Source organism: Sinocyclocheilus rhinocerous, unplaced genomic scaffold, assembly GCF_001515625.1.
Source record: "Sinocyclocheilus rhinocerous isolate Xijiao unplaced genomic scaffold, SAMN03320098_v1.1 scaffold366, whole genome shotgun sequence".
Classification (NCBI taxonomy): Eukaryota; Metazoa; Chordata; class Actinopteri; order Cypriniformes; family Cyprinidae; genus Sinocyclocheilus; species Sinocyclocheilus rhinocerous.
The window spans coordinates 520154-539608 of NW_015660877.1; the positions used below are offsets into that span (position 1 = coordinate 520154).

General features: G+C 36.4%; 1 protein-coding gene across 2 annotated transcripts in view; it reads left to right on the top strand.

Annotated features, from left to right (window-relative positions):
• The window catches only part of galnt2 (UDP-N-acetyl-alpha-D-galactosamine:polypeptide N-acetylgalactosaminyltransferase 2), an 81169-nt gene extending 63109 nt beyond the window's left edge, over nt 1-18060 (top strand). The window contains exons 4-16 of one of the 2 annotated variants that reach the window (XM_016534732.1): nt 1074-1172; nt 2028-2095; nt 3242-3307; nt 5122-5243; nt 7245-7332; nt 9688-9775; nt 10860-10963; nt 12002-12128; nt 12932-13024; nt 13240-13323; nt 13629-13773; nt 15270-15389; nt 15467-18060. In XM_016534732.1, coding sequence (XP_016390218.1) covers nt 1074-1172; nt 2028-2095; nt 3242-3307; nt 5122-5243; nt 7245-7332; nt 9688-9775; nt 10860-10963; nt 12002-12128; nt 12932-13024; nt 13240-13323; nt 13629-13773; nt 15270-15389; nt 15467-15622 — 1360 coding nt within the window. In that variant the 3' untranslated portion in view covers nt 15623-18060. The remainder of the gene's footprint in view (nt 1-1073; nt 1173-2027; nt 2096-3241; nt 3308-5121; nt 5244-7244; nt 7333-9687; nt 9776-10859; nt 10964-12001; nt 12129-12931; nt 13025-13239; nt 13324-13628; nt 13774-15269; nt 15390-15466) is intronic. The other variant, XM_016534733.1, reaches the window with a different exon arrangement.
• The last annotated feature ends 1395 nt before the right edge of the window (nt 18061-19455 follow it).

Here is a 19455-nt window from a genome sequence, read left to right on the forward strand (position 1 = left end):
TAAAACATAGAAGCATGCATTCAGCACACTGAGACCAGAACATTTATTCTATTAGCTATTGACTTAAGCTGCAACAGTGGAAGTATTTGAGAGTTTATTTGGTGCCATGCTGGGTGGTTGGAGGCCAGCAGATGGAAGCATGCCAATGGGATATACTCTAAAAAGTCTTCTAGTCAAAGCGGCCATTCTATTAATGGCCTACTGCACAGTTATTCCTCCCGAGACCTCCAGCAAACAGGGCTAGAAATGTGTGCTGGCCCCTTAATGTATTCCCAAGAAGTCAAGGAGTGTAAAATAGTTGAAATGCCTATACACATTCAATGCAAAGATTGAAAAAAGTTGGGGAAAAATATAGATGTACCACCTTATACCTTTATGAATGTGATTTCTCTGGCCGTAATGGAATTAAATAGGATGCCAAGTGTGTAGAATTAGTGTCATGGATGACTCTAATCTCATCCCTTTTCTGAAGTCAGTTTGGAGTCTCTGATGGTGGGCTCTCAACCCTGACCTGTTGTTTAACAGCAGTGTAGGAGGAATTGACCCCGATTCCCCTGCCAGGCATCCAGTGGCCACAAAATCGATGGCATCAGTGCAGAGGAAGCATTGTGTGCTCTTATCCTCGATGAGAGGTGCTAGGAAACCAGAGGATTAGACCCATAGCTGTCTAATTAAAACCTCTGGGATATAAACAGTGTGGGTGTGTGTAGCTGAAACCTTTATAGTGTGCACATGTGTGTGTGTGTGTGCATGTTTGGAGACGCGAGTCCAGAGAGTTTAAGCATGCATGACCTCCTGTCCATCTCACCCTCAGAGAAGCATTAAATGAATGTGGGCTTTGAGCTCCTCTGAGGGTGTGAGACTGCATTCAGGTGTAGCGGTGTGACAATGGGTTTTCACTGTGTAGAGCTTCTCTTCAATACAAATCCCATCGGTCTCATTACGTTTTCGAATGCTTCAACTAGTCAGTTGAACAGTTGATCATCAATTGTACTTGACTCGATTTCTGAAGAAAATATACTGGTGGTTGCCTATATGTTAATATATCTTCTTTTTCTCTCTCTCTATCTCAGTTGTCGTCACAAACAGTGGAGGACAGATCTTCCTGCTTCCAGTGTGGTTATCACTTTCCACAACGAGGCCCGTTCAGCCCTGCTGCGCACTGTGGTCAGGTGAGACGTCATGTCAAATAACAGTTTTTAATGCACTATGATGTGGGATTGTCACCATAGAAACATCTTGATGCCATTACCAGTAAAATTTCACTATTTTTTTTACTAATTTGAATACAGCAAAACTATTATTGAGCACACTCCTTTATTTAAAATAAGAGTATAAATTATAAATTATTTATTTATTATTAATAATAATAATAATAATTATATATTAATTATTAATATTAATATATATATTTTTTTTTAATAAAGTAAGCAGTCAGTAATAAAGCACAAATTAAGAGAAGTGCATGGTTTTTTGTTGTTAATTTTTGTAATTCATATTGCAAATTATTACATATTACTGTCTACTAGGCTGTGTTTACATTATAGTGTTTAATACAGAATATTATGTCACATATGCACTTTAGTACAGAAGTACACTACTATCCAAAGTTTGGGGTCGGTATAACTTTTTTGAAGGAAAGCTCACCATGGCTGCATATATTTGATCAGAAATACAGTAAACAGTAATATTGTGAAATATTAGTAAAATTAATGTTACTTATGTTGAAAATCCTTATGCTGCTTAATATTTGTGTGGAATATTTTTCTTCTCAGGATTCTTTGATGAATATAATGTTCAAAAGAAACATTTTTATAACAATTTTAATGTCTTTCATGTGAATGCATCCTCATGTAATACAAGTATTACATTTTTTTTTTTTTTTACTAAAAATTATACTATAAACTTTTGAACAATAATGTACCTGTACTTTTGACATATCTACTAAGATCTAGACTAAGATTTCTTTCTCTCTCTACACTTAAGCATAAACATGCATTCAACCTGTCCTCTTTTCCTGTCTTCAGTGTGCTGAAGAAGAGTCCTTCTCATCTGGTCAAAGAGATCATCTTGGTGGACGACTACAGTGACAGCCGTAAGTGTTTTGATCTTTAGATACCAATCCAACTAAATGGTACAGAACTTAAATCATCTCACAATCATATACAATTGGTTTCATCATGGTTTTTGGTCAGTGTTTTACCCTGGCTGTACAAGTTATTTTATCATCACACACTCTTGTTTTCTCAACATAAATCATGCCGTACATCCATATAGCAGAACACGACAACAGTCCAACTGAGATTTGATTGTATAAAGTGTGTCGTCATGGCACCAACCGTGTTCCCGAGTCCCCAGCCCATTGCACTTTTTGTTTTTTTGGATGTCAAACCAGTAGTGTGACCTCTTCAGATGTCTGAACTCTGTATGAACCCTGTCCTGAAAGCAATGCAGCCCTCCTCTATAACGCTCTGCTGCAGGGAACCTGGCAGGCACTGGACTTATTATTCCTCGTCTTTCTTCAGTGGTTTTACATGTGTGGTTTGTGATCCTACTTTTGCATATTGGCGTTTGAATATGGTCTTTGTTTTTGGACATAATGCTCTTTCAGAACTGTCTGTTACATTTTCATTTCAAGTTTTTGTTTTCACAATATGTAGTGGAGAGTTCGGTATCTGTGCCCCCTTTTTGATCAAATTGTCATCTGTAGGCAAGGAGAATTCAGATGGAGGTAAAACTAGTGCACCCGATTATATTTCAGTGTGTCTGCTATTAATTTTTATTAGTTGGTAACATATGACCAAAGAAATGTCAAAAAAGGGACACAGTCAATTAAGGTTTCAAGAAAACATGAAATTATGCTCCTACCTTGTGGTTTCTTTTAACTCCGAGATGAAGTGGCTTCTTCAGTATGTAACTTTGTGGAAAAACATTTGTGATCATTTTGTGGTGGGTTTCTGTTGGCCAGCACTCAAGAAATTTGACCTGTAGTTCCCTGCCCTAAAGTTTCTCAAGACCAAAAAGAAGTTTGTAACAAGCTGTACATGATGTGCCCTTTCTAAATATATGGTGACATTTACAAAATTGTGCCGACTTTTTCTGGATTAACGAAGTGACACAAGTTGCCCACTGGCACATTTTACCACATTCCTCCTGTGTATATTAACTACTGCATATATAATAGAAGAGATGTATTGCCCTGAACACTTGAGCTGACACAATGTTTTCTCTGGGCTTTCAGCTGAAGATGGTGCCTTACTTGGGAAAATCGAGAAAGTCAGAGTCCTACGGAACGATCGTCGAGAGGGTGAGTGATTTATAACCCTCTGAATCACAGTAACATTGTTAATCAAAACTATACCCTAGTTAATATGTAAGGACCAGCAGAGCCGATCCTCCCTATACGCAAAATACGCAAGCTGCGTAGGGCCCCCGAAACACCAGGGGGACCCCCTTGCTCTCAAAGATGATTTAATTTTAGTTTCGTTTTTGAATTTGGCCAGTGGTTATGAAAACATGAATGATCATTTATTTTAATGCGGTGCGCTGTCGCCCTGTCTACGTACAAATCAGTCAAATCATGTAATGTGAATGTCGTACAGTCTTGCTCGAGACTAAAAAAACGAGTTGAAAGCGTACCGAGCCACTGAAGAGATACTGTTTCTCAAGCGCTTTCCGCGAGTGCGATTCGAAACGGAGTGAAACACGGACAAATGCATTTCATTCATTCGTTCATAACCACTCATACCCCACTCCATAACTCCCCACCCCCCCACCGACACAGTTTTGTGTAGGGCCCCCAGAAGTCTAGGATCGGCACTGAGGACCAGTGGCCCTTTACTAGCAGCTCTTGTTTGGTCATTAAAATCTAGGCGTCTATTAAAACTAGCTGAAGTTTTACTATTGCGACTAACTGTGACCAGCCTCAGCATGAAGTCATTACAAGCGCTGCATACTTCATAGGTGCAAATATGGAGAAAATTAAAGAAGAGAAAAGCAAATGGTCTGTTACGAGCTGGAGTGTATTTTTGGAAGCTGTTTTATATATCTTGTCAAGCAAAAAATGCTGTTCTGTAGCCAAAACTGCAGTTTGTTTATTCGTATCCAAAGCCTTTTGTTCAAATCCTATTTCAGTCCAACTGAACAAGCTCCTTGTATTTGCTTGCAAAAATCTTTTTTTGAAACACAAATTACTTGATGTTAAAGAAAAGAACGAACTAACATGTACTCTCTCTGGTAAAGATCGTAGTAAATTAATGTTTAAATGTTTAATGATTAAATGTCAAAAAATAAATAAATAAATAATAAACCTGTGCTCATGAAGATTATATAGATTTTGTTACAAAGAGCCAAACAGGTTAATTAATATTTAATGTTTCTCAGTGCTTGAAAATTGATTTTTAGGTCTCCCCATGAGCCACTAGATGAGCTTTCTCTTATTATATTTTAGAGAGAAGAAAGTGTTTTCTTTGCTTACATCGTCCCATGCGGTATGGTAACAACCATGTTGTTTTTTGGTAGATTTTTTTTTTTGGTGTGTTTGTTGTGCGTTTTTTTATAATTTTTTCCCCAAGTAATTACAAGTTAAATAGATGATAATAAAATAAGGCAAAAAATACCAGCATTAGATTATTTTATATTATTTAATATCACCACCAGATTATTTTAGGTACCTACCAACATTATAAAGTATTCAAATAAACATTCAGAAAAAAATAAATTAAATTAAAAATGCAGTGCATGATTAGATATGATGCATTAACACTGATACTCCCAGAGGTTCTCCTTTTTTCCTTTTATGGCTTAATTTTGTGTTCATATTCAATCGGTGATTTTATGTCTGCTTCCCTTCATTCCCTTCAGAGAGAACTAACCTAAAAATACACGGGCATCATACCATTACTTTTTCCAAAACATCTTTTCACCAAACTTGTGAAGTACCCAAAATACCAGTACTTTTGACATGTGTATGTTGGACTGTCATTATGGTTCCCTGCACACTTGTGTGTAGATCATTAGGTTAGAATACAGGGAGAACAACCTTCTGCATAGTTCAGTGCTTTTGAGTCTCAATCCGGTGTTTGTGTGTTGTGTTGTGTTGTGTTGTGTGTCTGTTCTCAGGCTTGATGCGATCCCGAGTCAGAGGGGCGGATGCGGCCACGGCCAATGTATTAACCTTCCTTGACAGCCACTGCGAGTGTAATGAACACTGGTTGGAGCCCCTGCTAGAAAGGGTTGCTGAGGTCAGCCATGTTTTTCTTTCTCTGTCTTATTGTTTCTTTCTCTGACAAGCAGCAAAACATTGGGTCTTACGGTTCTCAGATTTGGCAAATTAGCCATTGCTTTTGGAGGCTATAATCACACATGCTCATTACAGCAGCGGACGTTTAGCAGCTCACTGCAATTGCAGATGTCAGGCCAAGATGATAAAAGAGAAGAGTAGATGAGAAGTTATTGTTTTCTTTGGCTGTGTGTCTTGATGCACAAACTGTACTTGGAGTGCCATATCATTATACCTGTTTGTATCCAATCCTGCTGTCGACTGCCAACAATTCTCAAACAAGCCATAAAGAATATTGTGAAGGGGAACTAGTGCCATTCAACACCGTGTGTTAGTACAGCATGTAGATAAGTCCTCAGTGTGTGTGCACAGGTGTGTTGAATGCAAGTAAACACACCCCAGTTGCGGATGTGCAGGTCCGCTCTGGTTCAGGATCAGATTGACCCAAAAGAAATATTTGCTTCAGTTGCATCCCTAGGCACACGTAATTACTCTGAAATTGCCTCAAGGCTTTTGACTCACAAAATAAATAACAGGGAGTAGAAGTATAAGACACTGAAAGTACAAATTACAGGCATAAATGTAGTAAGAGGTTTCATAACCCCATTTATATTGTTAGGTGTCTTCATTTTCAGCCGGATGACCCAGATAAGCACATAATCAAACTGTGGAGTTAGTGATCCCAGAATTTATCCAAGCGCTTCTTCGTGATGATTATACCGAGCATGAATTAAATGTTGTCCTGTTTCTGGAGAAGTACCTCTACACAGGACTTATATCGAAGCAAAATCATTATTATAATTTAAAATGTATGTGCATGTGTGCATGAGCAGAAATATACTACCTAAATTGAAGAGTAGATCTAGTCAAGAGCTGAACTCCTACTGAATAGGTTTTTAATGGTTTTTGACATTTTTCACTTTTGCACTTATTGCATCCACTCATCATTAGTCGTCATTAGAGTTCTTCCAGCTTTATATCAGTATTCGCCTAAACATGAACTACTAGCAGTCAATACTATTAATTCCTTACTGTATATTGAATATTACCAAAAAATATCATCACTAGACATATAGAAAAAAATAATATAAAAAAATTAGATGTCAGATATTTACTTGGTTCCAAATGTATTAAGAATTGTATCAACCATTTTGTAACTAAGCAATTTTTTGCCCACCAAAAAAAATGGATGAATTTCAAAGTATCAGCTACTGTTAAGCCTAGTTTTTACCCATATTTAGAGAAAGTTTAATATTATTGAATTGCTTTATACAAAAATTGACATTCTGTTATGCTGAGAAAAGTTTCACAGGAGCCATCGTTTTAATCAAACAATGATTTGTGGTTTCAAAATGTTTAATTCAAAGCACTTTTAGTATTTCGCTAAATGAACTGAAGACGGATATTTAATTTGAATGTATTAATATAACGAACTGTATTTATTGTACCTGCATGCATATGAAAATTGCCATGTGGAAACATTCTAGCACGGTGACAAATGAATTTGTTAATTCAGAGGTGAAGCCACAGTTGGGATGATTTGATTGGTCAGGGTGTCCCAGAATTGTCATGATGAATACTGGAAGATGTCTGAGAAGCAATGCATTTATATTTAGTGTTAAATTCTCCACACTTATCACGTAGAATTGATTGCCTGTCTTTTCTGGAGTGTTTAACTCATAGCACTCAACTCTAAATACTCCAGTCATGTGTCAGCGAAGCTCATAAGATTAATGGGATTTTCCTAGGTATTTCTGATGGATTTGCCGTGATTCGTAACGGCAGTGCAGTGCACATTTCTTAATGTCAGGATATTCAGCGATTTTAATTCTGGTTGAATTTTATTGTTTCTATCAGATACATCTTAAGAATGCATTGTAGCAGAGAGGTGAGAAGTCATCTCGTTTCATATGCTTGTACAGTACTGTCAGCCCAGCTTCACATCATTTGTTGTTCTCGGCAGGATAAGACTCGGGTTGTGTCGCCTATCATAGATGTCATTAACATGGACAATTTCCAGTATGTGGGGGCATCTGCAGATCTTAAAGGAGGTAAATCTCTTTCATCAGCTCCTATTTCCTCACAACACTTCAATCACTATCCAGTCTATTGCTTTGGATTGTGTGCATGTGTCTGATATGATTGCATCCATTCATGCATGTATTTGCGTGTGTTTATGGGTAGTACAGCAGATGGCATTTATTATATTTCATGTGCAGGGCTATATTGTGTGTGAGGTACTGTATGTTTAGATGCATGTTTGGAGTGAAATCAATGCAGAGAGCGTTTGTGGAGGCAGCGCAATGTGCAGAAGAGTGAGAGAGCATGATGAATCTCCAAAAGAGAAAATGTCCTTTTGGAATGGAAACCATTTGATTGATTTTTGTCTGGGCCGGGGGTTTTAGGCATAATAGCTCTATCTCGGAGTGGAATAGCTTTTCCTCTATGAGCTTTGAGGTCTCTGGATGCAGTGGGAAATAATATGGAAATGGATCTATCCATGTTGGTATCGCTGTATTTTATAAAGCAGCATGTTATAAATATCATTTTATTTATATGGGCTTTTTTCACCACATTCTGGTTCTGTGTGTGCTGGTTAACCGGCATTTAGACTTTATATAGCATTATCTCTATTTTCTTTTTTTTCTTTTTCTTTTTTTATATGTTCAGAATGGAATGCAATGGAATACACAGTATTTACTGTATGGTACTTAAAAAAAAAAAAAAAAAAGTAGTACGTAAAGCAGTACCAAAACTTTTTAAACAGTAGGATGCTACATTATTGTTACTTTGATATACTGCATCTTGAATTTGGGGATTAAAATATTGGGGTTATTTACAGTTCTTACTACTGTTTTTTTTTAATCTCTTCTCCATAAATGTCTGCTATTAATTCAGCAAACAGTTAAAATACATACTCCATTTAAACTTATTGCAGATTTTGTTTCTGAATATTTAAGAAAATTGAAATGTGAAGTCATCATTTCTAGTTTTTATTATATTATTAATATTTAAATATTTATTCTTAATATTTATATATTATAATATTAATTTTTTTAGTACTTTATTAATTTTAGTAATTGTCATATTTATTACGTTTCAAGTACTTCTATTTAGCTTTAGTTTTTGTCATTTTATTACTTCAGCTTAAGCTTATTTCACTTAACTGGCAAGTCAGCATTTCTAAGTTTTTGGTGTAATAAATATAATTGAATTTATATCAGCTTTATTTCAGTTCCTGATAACAATTTTTTATTTCGTGTCTGTATACATAAGAAATTCTCCCATTCCATTTTATGAAATGTTCAGCGTACCAAATGTAGCCACCTTGTTTATTTGCATACTGTATTGTGATCGTTTTCTTTTTTCTTGCATTTATTTCACCATCTAAAGCTACCGAGTGTCACATTTTATGTTGATTCTTGTGTACAGCCGACAGAAAACAAGAGGCATTGGGAAAATAAGACATGCCAACAGCAAGGTTTTAAGGATACAGCATTCACACAGAGCCAAAGCCTAACCCCCACGATTACTTAAAACTTTAAGACTATTCTTTTGCTGTTTGGCAAGCTATGGTTTTTCCTACTGGTAATGCAAATGTGGTTTTGTGTAAAATGTCTTTTCATGAAAAGAAATGTTACATGAAAACATTTGAATGCTGTGCACAGAATAGATGCTGCATACTGTCAAAGTAGCACAATAGTATGCTGTTCTGAACAAAGCCTCAGTCTTTTCATCAGTGAAGTTCATCAGAATCAGTAATATGCTCCCTTATTCCCTTACCTGACACATGGCTGAGCAGGGCATTGAACCTACATTTAAAATCAGACTTCATCCCTAATGTAATGTGTCTAATCTTTATCCAGGTTTTGATTGGAATCTAGTTTTTAAATGGGACTACATGACCCTGGTTGCATTTATTTCACCATCTAAAGCTACCGAGTGTCACATTTTATGTTGATTCTTGTATACAGCCGACAGAAAACAAGAGGCATTGGGAAAATAAGACATGCCAACAGCAAGGTTTTAAGGATACAGCATTCACAGAGCCAAAGCCTAACCCCCACGATTACTTAAAACTTTAAGACTATTCTTTTGCTGTTTGGCAAGCTATGGTTTTTCCTACTGGTAATGCAAATGTGGTTTTGTGTAAAATGTCTTTTCATGAAAAGAAATGTTACATGAAAACATTTGAATGCTGTGCACAGAATAGATGCTGCATACTGTCAAAGTAGCACAATAGTATGCTGTTCTGAACAAAGCCTCAGTCTTTTCATCAGTGAAGTTCATCAGAATCAGTAATATGCTCCCTTATTCCCTTACCTGACACATGGCTGAGCAGGGCATTGAACCTACATTTAAAATCAGACTTCATCCCTAATGTAATGTGTCTAATCTTTATCCAGGTTTTGATTGGAATCTAGTTTTTAAATGGGACTACATGACCCTGGAACAAAGACGAGCACGGCAGGGAAACCCCATTGCTCCTATCAAGTAAGAATTAGTCTCTCTTCTTAAATATTCGCACTACAAATGTTTTGGATCATGAACCGGTGAGTCGGAGATTGATTATTGACAGATGACTACTTTTTATTCTTCTCACACTGTTCTCTAATTAATTCAGTGTCAACTGTTTAATCTATAGACTCTCTTGAAACAGAACTCCAGCTATAGGAGTGCAGTCTGTTTTTTTATTTTGTTTATTTTTTAAGACTGCGTTCTTGAAGATTTAGGCTTTCAGTTTTCGTTTTGTTTCATTTTTGTACTTCAGCTTAACCTTATTTCACGTAGTTGCAAAGTTGACATTTCTAATTTTTAATGTAATATTCATAATGTAATTTATTTGAGCTTTATTTCATTGACAAAAAAAAGAGTTTTTTATCGTTTCAGTTAACAATAACAACACTTAATGGCTGGAGGGCTAGAGTTATTTTTTTGAAGATTTTCTTGTGCAACTTCTATGCTCTCAAACATTGCATTATTATTGGTAAAATAATACGCACGGGTCAACATGGGAAAAGAATCCCCTAAAGTTCTTGTAATAACAAAACAAGTTTGTCCCAGGAGCCCATGTGCTTGCTTGCTTGCTTGTTTGTAAAAGGTTTGTTCTCCAGGGAATGACTCGAATCATTAACAGCTGAAGGCGAGCGGAAAAGAGAAAGTAAGGTGTGAAGCAACCGAAATGGGGGATTGTATGGAGGGTGCATTGCTGTGATGTGAAATCTCAATCACCGTGCAGTGGCTACATTAAAAGTACATTAAGATAATAAACAGTGTGGTGCCTTTATGGGATGTGCTGTGTAAAAGTCTTCATGACACAGCACTCTTCATTCTCATTTAATGATTCCAGTGTTGTTTAATGACTTTGTTTATGAGGCTGTGATCAGATTGCTCTATCACAGCATTGGAGAGTGAAATGAGCACAAAGTTTTAAGTCACAAATGGCCACTGCAACAAAACACATCGCCAGTGTATCAGATAACTTCTTAGTATATATTTAATAGAAAGTAAGTTCTATGAAGTGTATAAAGTTCTAAGTAAGTCCAAGATTTGATGTTGTGTTGCTTGTGTTGTCCAGGACTCCCATGATTGCTGGTGGCCTCTTTGTAATGGACAAGAACTACTTTGAGGAGCTGGGCAAGTACGACATGATGATGGACGTGTGGGGCGGTGAGAATCTTGGTGAGTGGACGCTTTATTTCTCTAAATGCCCTGCATTTCGTATGTTGTGCTGGGACAAGCTGATTGGAGCTGACTGACAGAAGACACAGTGGATCTTCCCAATCTACCAGTGTGTCCTTTATTGTTTATATTGAAGATTAGCTTCTTCAAAGTGGCCCCAAAAATGTATCTGGACTCATATTACATTAAATATATAGAAGGGAAAGGGAAATTATCTAATGCATATATTTTTATTTCTACTAAATTAATTTGAATGCATATTACATTGTAATTGCTATTTATGAACGCTTAAGTAGGTTCTATTTATGAGGGCTTGAAGGCAGTGTGAATTTATACATCCACTAAAATTATTTTAGGACCATGAAAAATGACTTTGAAAAAGGTCAGCATTAATTGTTTACAAAAGCCACATGGTTTAATTTAATGCAGTGTAATTCCTAAATCTGTGTCTCATTGATGTGACATAAGTGTTCTAATATTATGTGGCGTCTCTGTATATGAATACTGAAAATGAAATCATGGTACTTCTGTATCATTAGATTATATGAGAGAATGCCTTACTCAGCCAGAAATGTAAGGGGCAATTTAGATCACCTCTGAAGAACTATTGCTTTTTTATATTATTAGCAACGAGACCTGAATAGAAAACTGCATAGTAAGACTCGATGAGGTAGAGTTTTTCAGGTTTTGTCATAATGTCTGTGGCATGATGGATTCTGAAAGAAAATCCTGACTCATTCCACAAACACAGCACTTTTCTCTGCTGGACTGCTTGTGGAAAAGTCTACAACAGCTCCAGAAATTATCCATCAGCATGGAATAAAGTTGCATTTTGCATGTGTGTGTCTGAAGAAGTTTGCAAAGACCAAGAAGTTTCACAAAGAAGAGCTTTTTTTGTTTATTTGAATATAAATCAGGTGCAATTATGAGTTTTGACCCTTTGCCTTATTTTCCCATTTGGAAATGTACATTTATGAACTGGCTATTTGTGTTTTGTGATATGTCTTATTAATCTCTGGCTGCTGTTGTGATCTTCAGAGATCTCATTCCGGGTCTGGCAGTGCGGAGGCAGTCTGGAGATCATTCCCTGCAGTCGAGTGGGTCACGTCTTCAGGAAACAGCATCCATACACTTTCCCAGGGGGCAGCGGCACTGTCTTTGCCAGGTATACATCAAATTATATTATGTTATCATTTGAAAGTTTGGGATTAGTAATTTTTTTAAGAAATTAATACCGCATTGACAGTAAACACTTTTAACACTCTTACACTGTTGCAAAAGATTTTAATTTCAAATCAATGCTGTTCTTTTGAACTTTCTATTCTCACATTTTTGGCAAAAATATTATGTAGCACAACTGTTTGCAACATTGATTATAATAAACAGTATTTCTTGAGCAGAATCAGAATATTAGAATCATTTCTGAAGGATCATGTGACACTGAAGACTGAAATAATTGCTGCTAAATTGTATTGTGTTGTGTTGTATTACATTTATAGTATGGTACATTATATTATATTATATTTTGAGTGTGTTAGACTTTGAGCTATCAATTTTTTATCACCATTTCAGGATACTTAACCGTAGTCAGGATTGTTGTAATCTTGCTAGATGTTACATATATTCCTGGGTACCCAGAGTGAGCAACGTTACAGTAGCTAAAGAACACAATTCTTATTTACCTTCGGTTTTGTGATTGCTCAAACCACATGAGCCCTTTATTATTCTGGTTCATGTACTCCACCCAGTGGGTGGATGCAGCACTGCAGCCGGTGATAAGTGAGATGTTGAGGTAGTGCAGTTGAAATTTAATTATAAAGCACCCAGTAACTTGCTGCAGAAGGTCCATTAGTGTTGAAGTTAGATTCAGGAATAATGTAGTAGACATGTTATGGTCATTAGCAGAGCATCAGTATCTCTTCATTAAATGTATCATTTACTCTCATGTGCTTGTGCTCGTCTTTGTAGGAACACAAGGCGAGCAGCAGAGGTTTGGATGGATGAGTTTAAGAACTTCTACTACGCTGCTGTGCCCTCAGCCCGTAATGTGCCCTATGGCAAGTAAGTGTGTATCTGTCTTAATTTACAAATATTATTGCTAAGGAAAAGTTTGGAATAGAGTAAGACATTTGTTTTCTTTAACATGTGAAGATTGCTCACTGCCAAGGCCACGAGAGGCCACTCATTTCAGACTCGGCTAGTTGAAGTTCTCTGTTTTGAGAGATTTAGACCTCCAAATGAACTCCACATGACTGGCTTTCCCTCATTATTTCCAGCATTCAGAGCCGGCTGGAAATGAAGAAGAGGTTGGGCTGCAAACCATTTAAGTGGTACCTGGAGAACGTCTATCCTGAGCTACGGTAAAATAGCTGTTGGATTACTTTGACCGTATTTACACCTGCTAGTCTGTTAAGTTTTGTGCATAGGTATGTATGAGCTTTTTGCTTTCTGTGCATAAACCTTTGATTTGGCACAATGATTGATAAAGTGTAAACAGAGTCTTTAACGTTTTCACGTAATGTTTAAATGTGCCGGCAGTTTTAATTTAAGTCTAGACATGTAAATTTAAAGTAATTTAACTTTATTAGAGTCGACAACCAGTGAATGCAGTTCAAAAGGTTGTGTAATTGGTACCTAACTCGTTTCTTGTTTCTATCTTGTTTAGGGTCCCTGATCATCAGGACATAGCCTTTGGAGCACTACAGCAGGGTCAGAACTGTCTGGACACACTGGGACACTTTGCTGACGGCGTGGTGGGGGTGTATGAGTGCCACAATGCAGGGGGCAATCAGGTACCAATCCGATCTCAGGTACTGAACAGTCTTATGTCAGGTGTGGCAGCAGAGCACTGGGTGATGGACTCTGCAGTGAGTTTGGGTTCGTTTAAATGAGCGATGCACTTGTGGAGGGTGAGCGACGTATAAATTAGGGCCACATGGTAGTTTCTGGATTACTTTTATCTGTGTTTATCATCACAGTGTGCAAGTCTGATGGATTTAAATGGTTAATCACACTTATAGATGTACAGTCAAACCAAAAATTATTCAGACACCAGATATAATTTTTTTTATATTTTTATACTAGTTGGTGCAGGACACTATAGTTCATTTATGTAAGTGAGGATAGCAAAATAAACGGAGATATTATACCCAAAATTTCTTCATATAATGGACTACCAGTAAAACTGATAAAAATTTGGGACCAAAAATTATTCAAATACTTTGACCTGACCATGTTTTGCTTAAGTGTTTTTCTTTAATTGCTAATTAACCTTTTTACACCACAGACTGAGCAAAATTAGGCATTGCTTGGTAATTGGTTGACCTAAATTGGTATTATCTCATTGTGTACTTAAATTTAACAGATAATGTGAGAAATGTTGAAGGTGTCTGAATACATTTTGGTTTGACTGTATATACTTGTCTATTTGAATATGAAACATAAATCCATAACATAACACGACATATAACATAACATATAACATAACATGTAACATAACATAACATAAAACAACATAACATAATATAGTGACTAGTTAAAATTACAAGTATAAAAGTATAATGAAAATAATAATAATGTGACTAGTTTCCTAATGGTAATAATGTGAAACTAGTGGTAATATAAAAAAATATATATTTTTTTTAATACAATATAAAAATTGCATATAGGTGTAGATTTATTAAGGTGCATGCAAACTAATTATGAAAGATTTATCAACATGCTTTTGTTCCATTTTTTTTTTTTTTTGCATTTTGTTTATTTTAATATATAACCTAATTTATATATACATTTATTTGATCAAAAATGCAGTACAACAGTAATATTGTGCAATGTTATTACATTTTAAAATAATTGTAATATACTTTGAAATGTAATTTATTGCTATGATGGCAAAGCTGAAGTTTCAGCAGCAGTCTTCAGTGTAACATGATCCTTCAAAAATCATTCATTCTAATATTCATATTTATTGTATGTATTATAAGTAATTTGTATTTTTATTTAGATTAATATAAATGATATATTAATAACCTACCTTTTATGTTATTTTCACCATTTTAAAGACCTTTTTTACTTGGAGCTCACAAAAACGGCATAATTATAAAAGAATTAGCAGCATGCTTTTTTTGGGTGGATTACAGCAGCATATCACATCACATAACATCTCAAAGCTTCTTAAACTTACTTATGTACATTTCAGAAAATAGCAACCTCTCACCAAGCCGTTTTTTCCGTTAAGTTCCTGTGTAGATTTATTTGGGTGTATTTTCGGCAAATGCTCCCTGCTTACCATGTTTCCCATGAACAGGAATGGGCCCTGACTAAAGACAAATCAGTCAAACACATGGACCTTTGCCTGACGGTGGTGGATCGCACCGCTGGCTCACAGATCAAACTGCAGGGCTGCAGGGAGAACGACAGCAGACAGGTGAGCATGCTGTGCTCAAAGCAGGGGTTTGGAGGAGGATTTTCAACATCATCATCATCATTGTGTTTCTATTGCAGAAATGGGAGCAGATCGACAACAACTCCAAACTGCGGCATGTGGGCAGCAATCTGTGCCTGGACAGCCGGAGCGCGCGGAACGGAGGCCTGACGGTGGAAGTGTGCAGCCCGTCGCTCACCCAGCAGTGGAAGTTCACTCTCAATCTGCAGCCGTAGCTTGACACGCCGATCCCAGCCCTCCCATTCTCGCCCTCGGACAGCCCGTGCTGGGCACGCACTCGCCCCTCAGAGATAATCGCTGCCCAGATACAGACTCAGGGCCGCCACGGTGCGGTCTGGTGGTCCTCGAGGGCCACGGGGCAATGAAAACACAAACAAGATGATGACTATTTCCATCTAACTATATACCTCACTGTTTCATCTGTTGTCCAGCTTTTGGAAAGTGAATCTTAAGCGTCTAAACTGTATCGAAACCATGTTTGGGATTTTCTTTTCCATTTTTCCATTTTTCGTCTTTCTTAATTTTTGCCTTTTTTTGTCTCATTTTCTTGAATTCCAGCTCCTTTTTTTTTTTTTTACAATGGACATCCATTGTTCTTTTATTTTTCTAGTCACGTTACCAATATTGTTGAATGTAAATGACGTTTCATGGAGGCTCCCTTCCTGCGCTGTGATTGGACTGGATTTTAGTTTGGGTTTGGTTTAATTTGTGGGATCGAGGGGAGGACTCATTTGTTGTGCGCACCGTCACAGACACTTTGTGGAGGACAACGGCAGCCTCGTGTTTTTCGGCTCACGGTGCTCACTCAAAAAGAGCGGGGAAAAAATCAAGAGACTTTTTTTTGTTGTTTTCTAGTTTCTATTAAATTGTCAATCTGTCGTTTTCTGTTAAAGGTGCAATGTGTAAAGATTCATCCCGTTTCCCGTAAGGGCCCCTGGTGTGTTCTGAAGGAGAACCGAGACATTTTACAGAACGTGACTGCTGGATTCACATACTGTAGCACTGGCTGCTAACAAATCAGTATCTAAATCATGTCTTCAAACACAAACAAATGTTTCTCAGCCACATTTTTCACTCTAATCATTTATTTCTTAATTCTGTGTAGCCTTTTTTTCTTCGCCAAGTGTATTACGTTAAAAAATCATGTTAATAACCTGCTAACTCCAAGCAGAGGCTGATCTGAAGCTTTGCTCCTGCTTTCTTGGGATTCGAGCAAAGATGGATGTGCATTACTCCTCATCTTCCATGATTTCTTCTGACTTTGGCATCATAACATGGCCGTTGGAAAAGCTTCTTTCCTGCCTCCTTAAAGTCCTGGATCTTTTATTCGCAAGATCGATCTTGATCCTCAGCAGCCGTGGCCAAACATGGCACATTATATCACTACTTGAGCATCCTTCTTCTTTTCATGGTTAAATGTTACTGCCTTTGTTATCCATGATACTGTAAGGAAAATGTGAGTTGTTTTTTGTGTGTGTGTGTGTGTGTGTGTGTGTGACTGTGGTTCTAAGCAGCTTTCAAAGAAGTGTGCATTTGAGAAGCATCTGAAGTCACAATAGAGAAACGCAACACGTTTTTGTGTTTGTCCTTTTAATTAGCAGTTTATTCATGCCCCTGAAATACTTTTTCACATCCAAACCTTGTGAATTATTGTGGTACTTTGGTTGATTTTAACAGAACTAGTGTTGCTGTAAATCCAAAAGACAAAGAAGCCTGTGATATGTGAAACAAATCAGTTAACCCACCTGCATTTCATGTATAACACCGTAGCAGTTCTAACTAACTTATTGTAGGCTAGGGAATCCAGACTAAATGAGTCCCTGACGGGCTTTCGGTCAGCTCTCCTCATGTATCAGCAGTAAGTGTTATGTTAATCTTAAGACTTGTATATGTTGGGTTCGTCTGCACCACTCTGTATTGTCCCATAAATAACAGTTCTCCATCAGCAAGTATGAAGACGGCAACAGAAACATGCGGACGACTCTCTCTTGAGTCTGGGCAGAGATTGTGTGGCCTTTAGGAAGAAAATCAGTCCACCTACCTGTATTTTATTGTCTGCGTTCTGTAGCTTCATCGGGTTCCTGTATGTCACATGATTCTGCTGGACGAGGAAAGCAGAGGTAGTTTTGCCATAGTGAATCACGCCACCTTTCTCCAGTTTAAATGGAGAAGCCAATGAAATTATGTAAAGTTTGGGCTTTGAAAGATGGGCTTTTTGAAGAAATTCGGAGCAATACATGATGGCTAATCTTTGAATTGGATGAAATGTTTACTTAGCACAGTGTGCCAAAGTCATTTGCTGTTTTGACTGAAACATGGAAACACACTTCTACTCCAGACTAGGACGGTTTCATTTTTAGTAAATGAAGGACATGTGGCCCCCACCTTTTTTTTTTTTTGTCTCTTTGGTTTCCTTGAAAGCCAGTTTTAGGAAGATCTTGATGTTGCATTAAATGGCAAAGGAAACCGCATGGGGTCAACAGTTGTAATAGTGTATATGTGTGTATATACAGTATGTATGTCCATGCATGTACATTTACACATTCAGTTGCAGTTATAGTGATTTGGTCAACTGTACAGCGCTTGTAATTGTTCATGGTTTTATAGATATTGCAAAGGTTTGAATGACGGAAAATAATTAACTTAAATAAAAAAAATTATATACATATCTAGTGTCCTAAGTGTTTTCAAATATGGTGCATTAACAAAACTAAATACATATTTTTGCATCAGAATATAATCTACTACTAGGACCCTTAGAATTTTTACATTGTAAATTATATTTATTGTATTACACTAAAAATAAATTTCAAAAATGAAAATTAAATGCAGTACAAACGCTACACACACATACATATATATATTAGTGCTGTCAAACGATTAATCGCGATTAATCACATCCAAAAAAGTTTTTGTTTACATAATATATGTGTGCTGTGTATATTTATTATGTATATATAAATACACACACATGCACGTATATATAAAAAAAAATATTTACATGTATAAATTTATATTCATATAATTTATACTATATAAATATATTTAATAAATAAAAAAAATTCTGAAATATAAACATGCATGTGTGTGTATTTATATATACATAATAAATATAAATCTCATTCTCAAATATCTCATTCTCTTTCTTGATAAACAAGCATTGCCTTTATTTGCATAGCATAACTTTTTTATGCTTTTTTTATTTTTTATTTGCATAGCACTTTATTTTAATTTCACAGCTTTACTGTAATGAGAATTTGGGGACAGGATGTGCATACGTGTTCGGAAAATGTCACAATGCAAAGAAAAAAGTATTAAGGGTTCTAATAGTAATTAATTCTTAATTACATTATGTATTATTTATCATATTAATTAAATATGTTAATGATATTAAATTATTATTATTACAATATTAATTCATTTATCCATTTATCAATTTTTACATTTAATGGAAAATGTGACTTGGAAAAGTTTGTGAGATTCTAGGAATAGTGCAATGAATGTTGCAACCAATTACTGTAGGGAAAAAGTATGTCTAAACAACATTTATTAGTGTGCAAATTGGTGTAAACTCACATAGAGGCAGGGAGGTGAAGCACAGGTCAGTTTGATAACTGGACATACAGTGAGGGTGAACATTACAGATAACACCGATACTCTCACGTACAGCTGAATCATTTCAACATTCACAGTGAGAAGACAAGTTGAAGGAACACCAAGTCTTATTACAGCAAGACACGGCACATTCACAACATTCATACATGAAAATACATACATCTCCAACACTGGGTTCTAGTTAAATTGACCAGATATTGAGGAATTTGGTCCAGTAAATGAGATTATATAGTTGTCATAGCTGTGTTGTTATTAAAAGGACAGTTTATTTTCACCTGCTATCATGCCACATGAAGCTGGCCCTGAAGTATATCCTACAATGTTAGCAGCCAGTGCAAAAGCAGAAACGTTGCTTATTGGAAGGGTTTTATTCTAATGTTCTGCACCAGCAAGAGCTTTAATTAAAAGTCTCAGTCATGCCAACCGTTTTCTG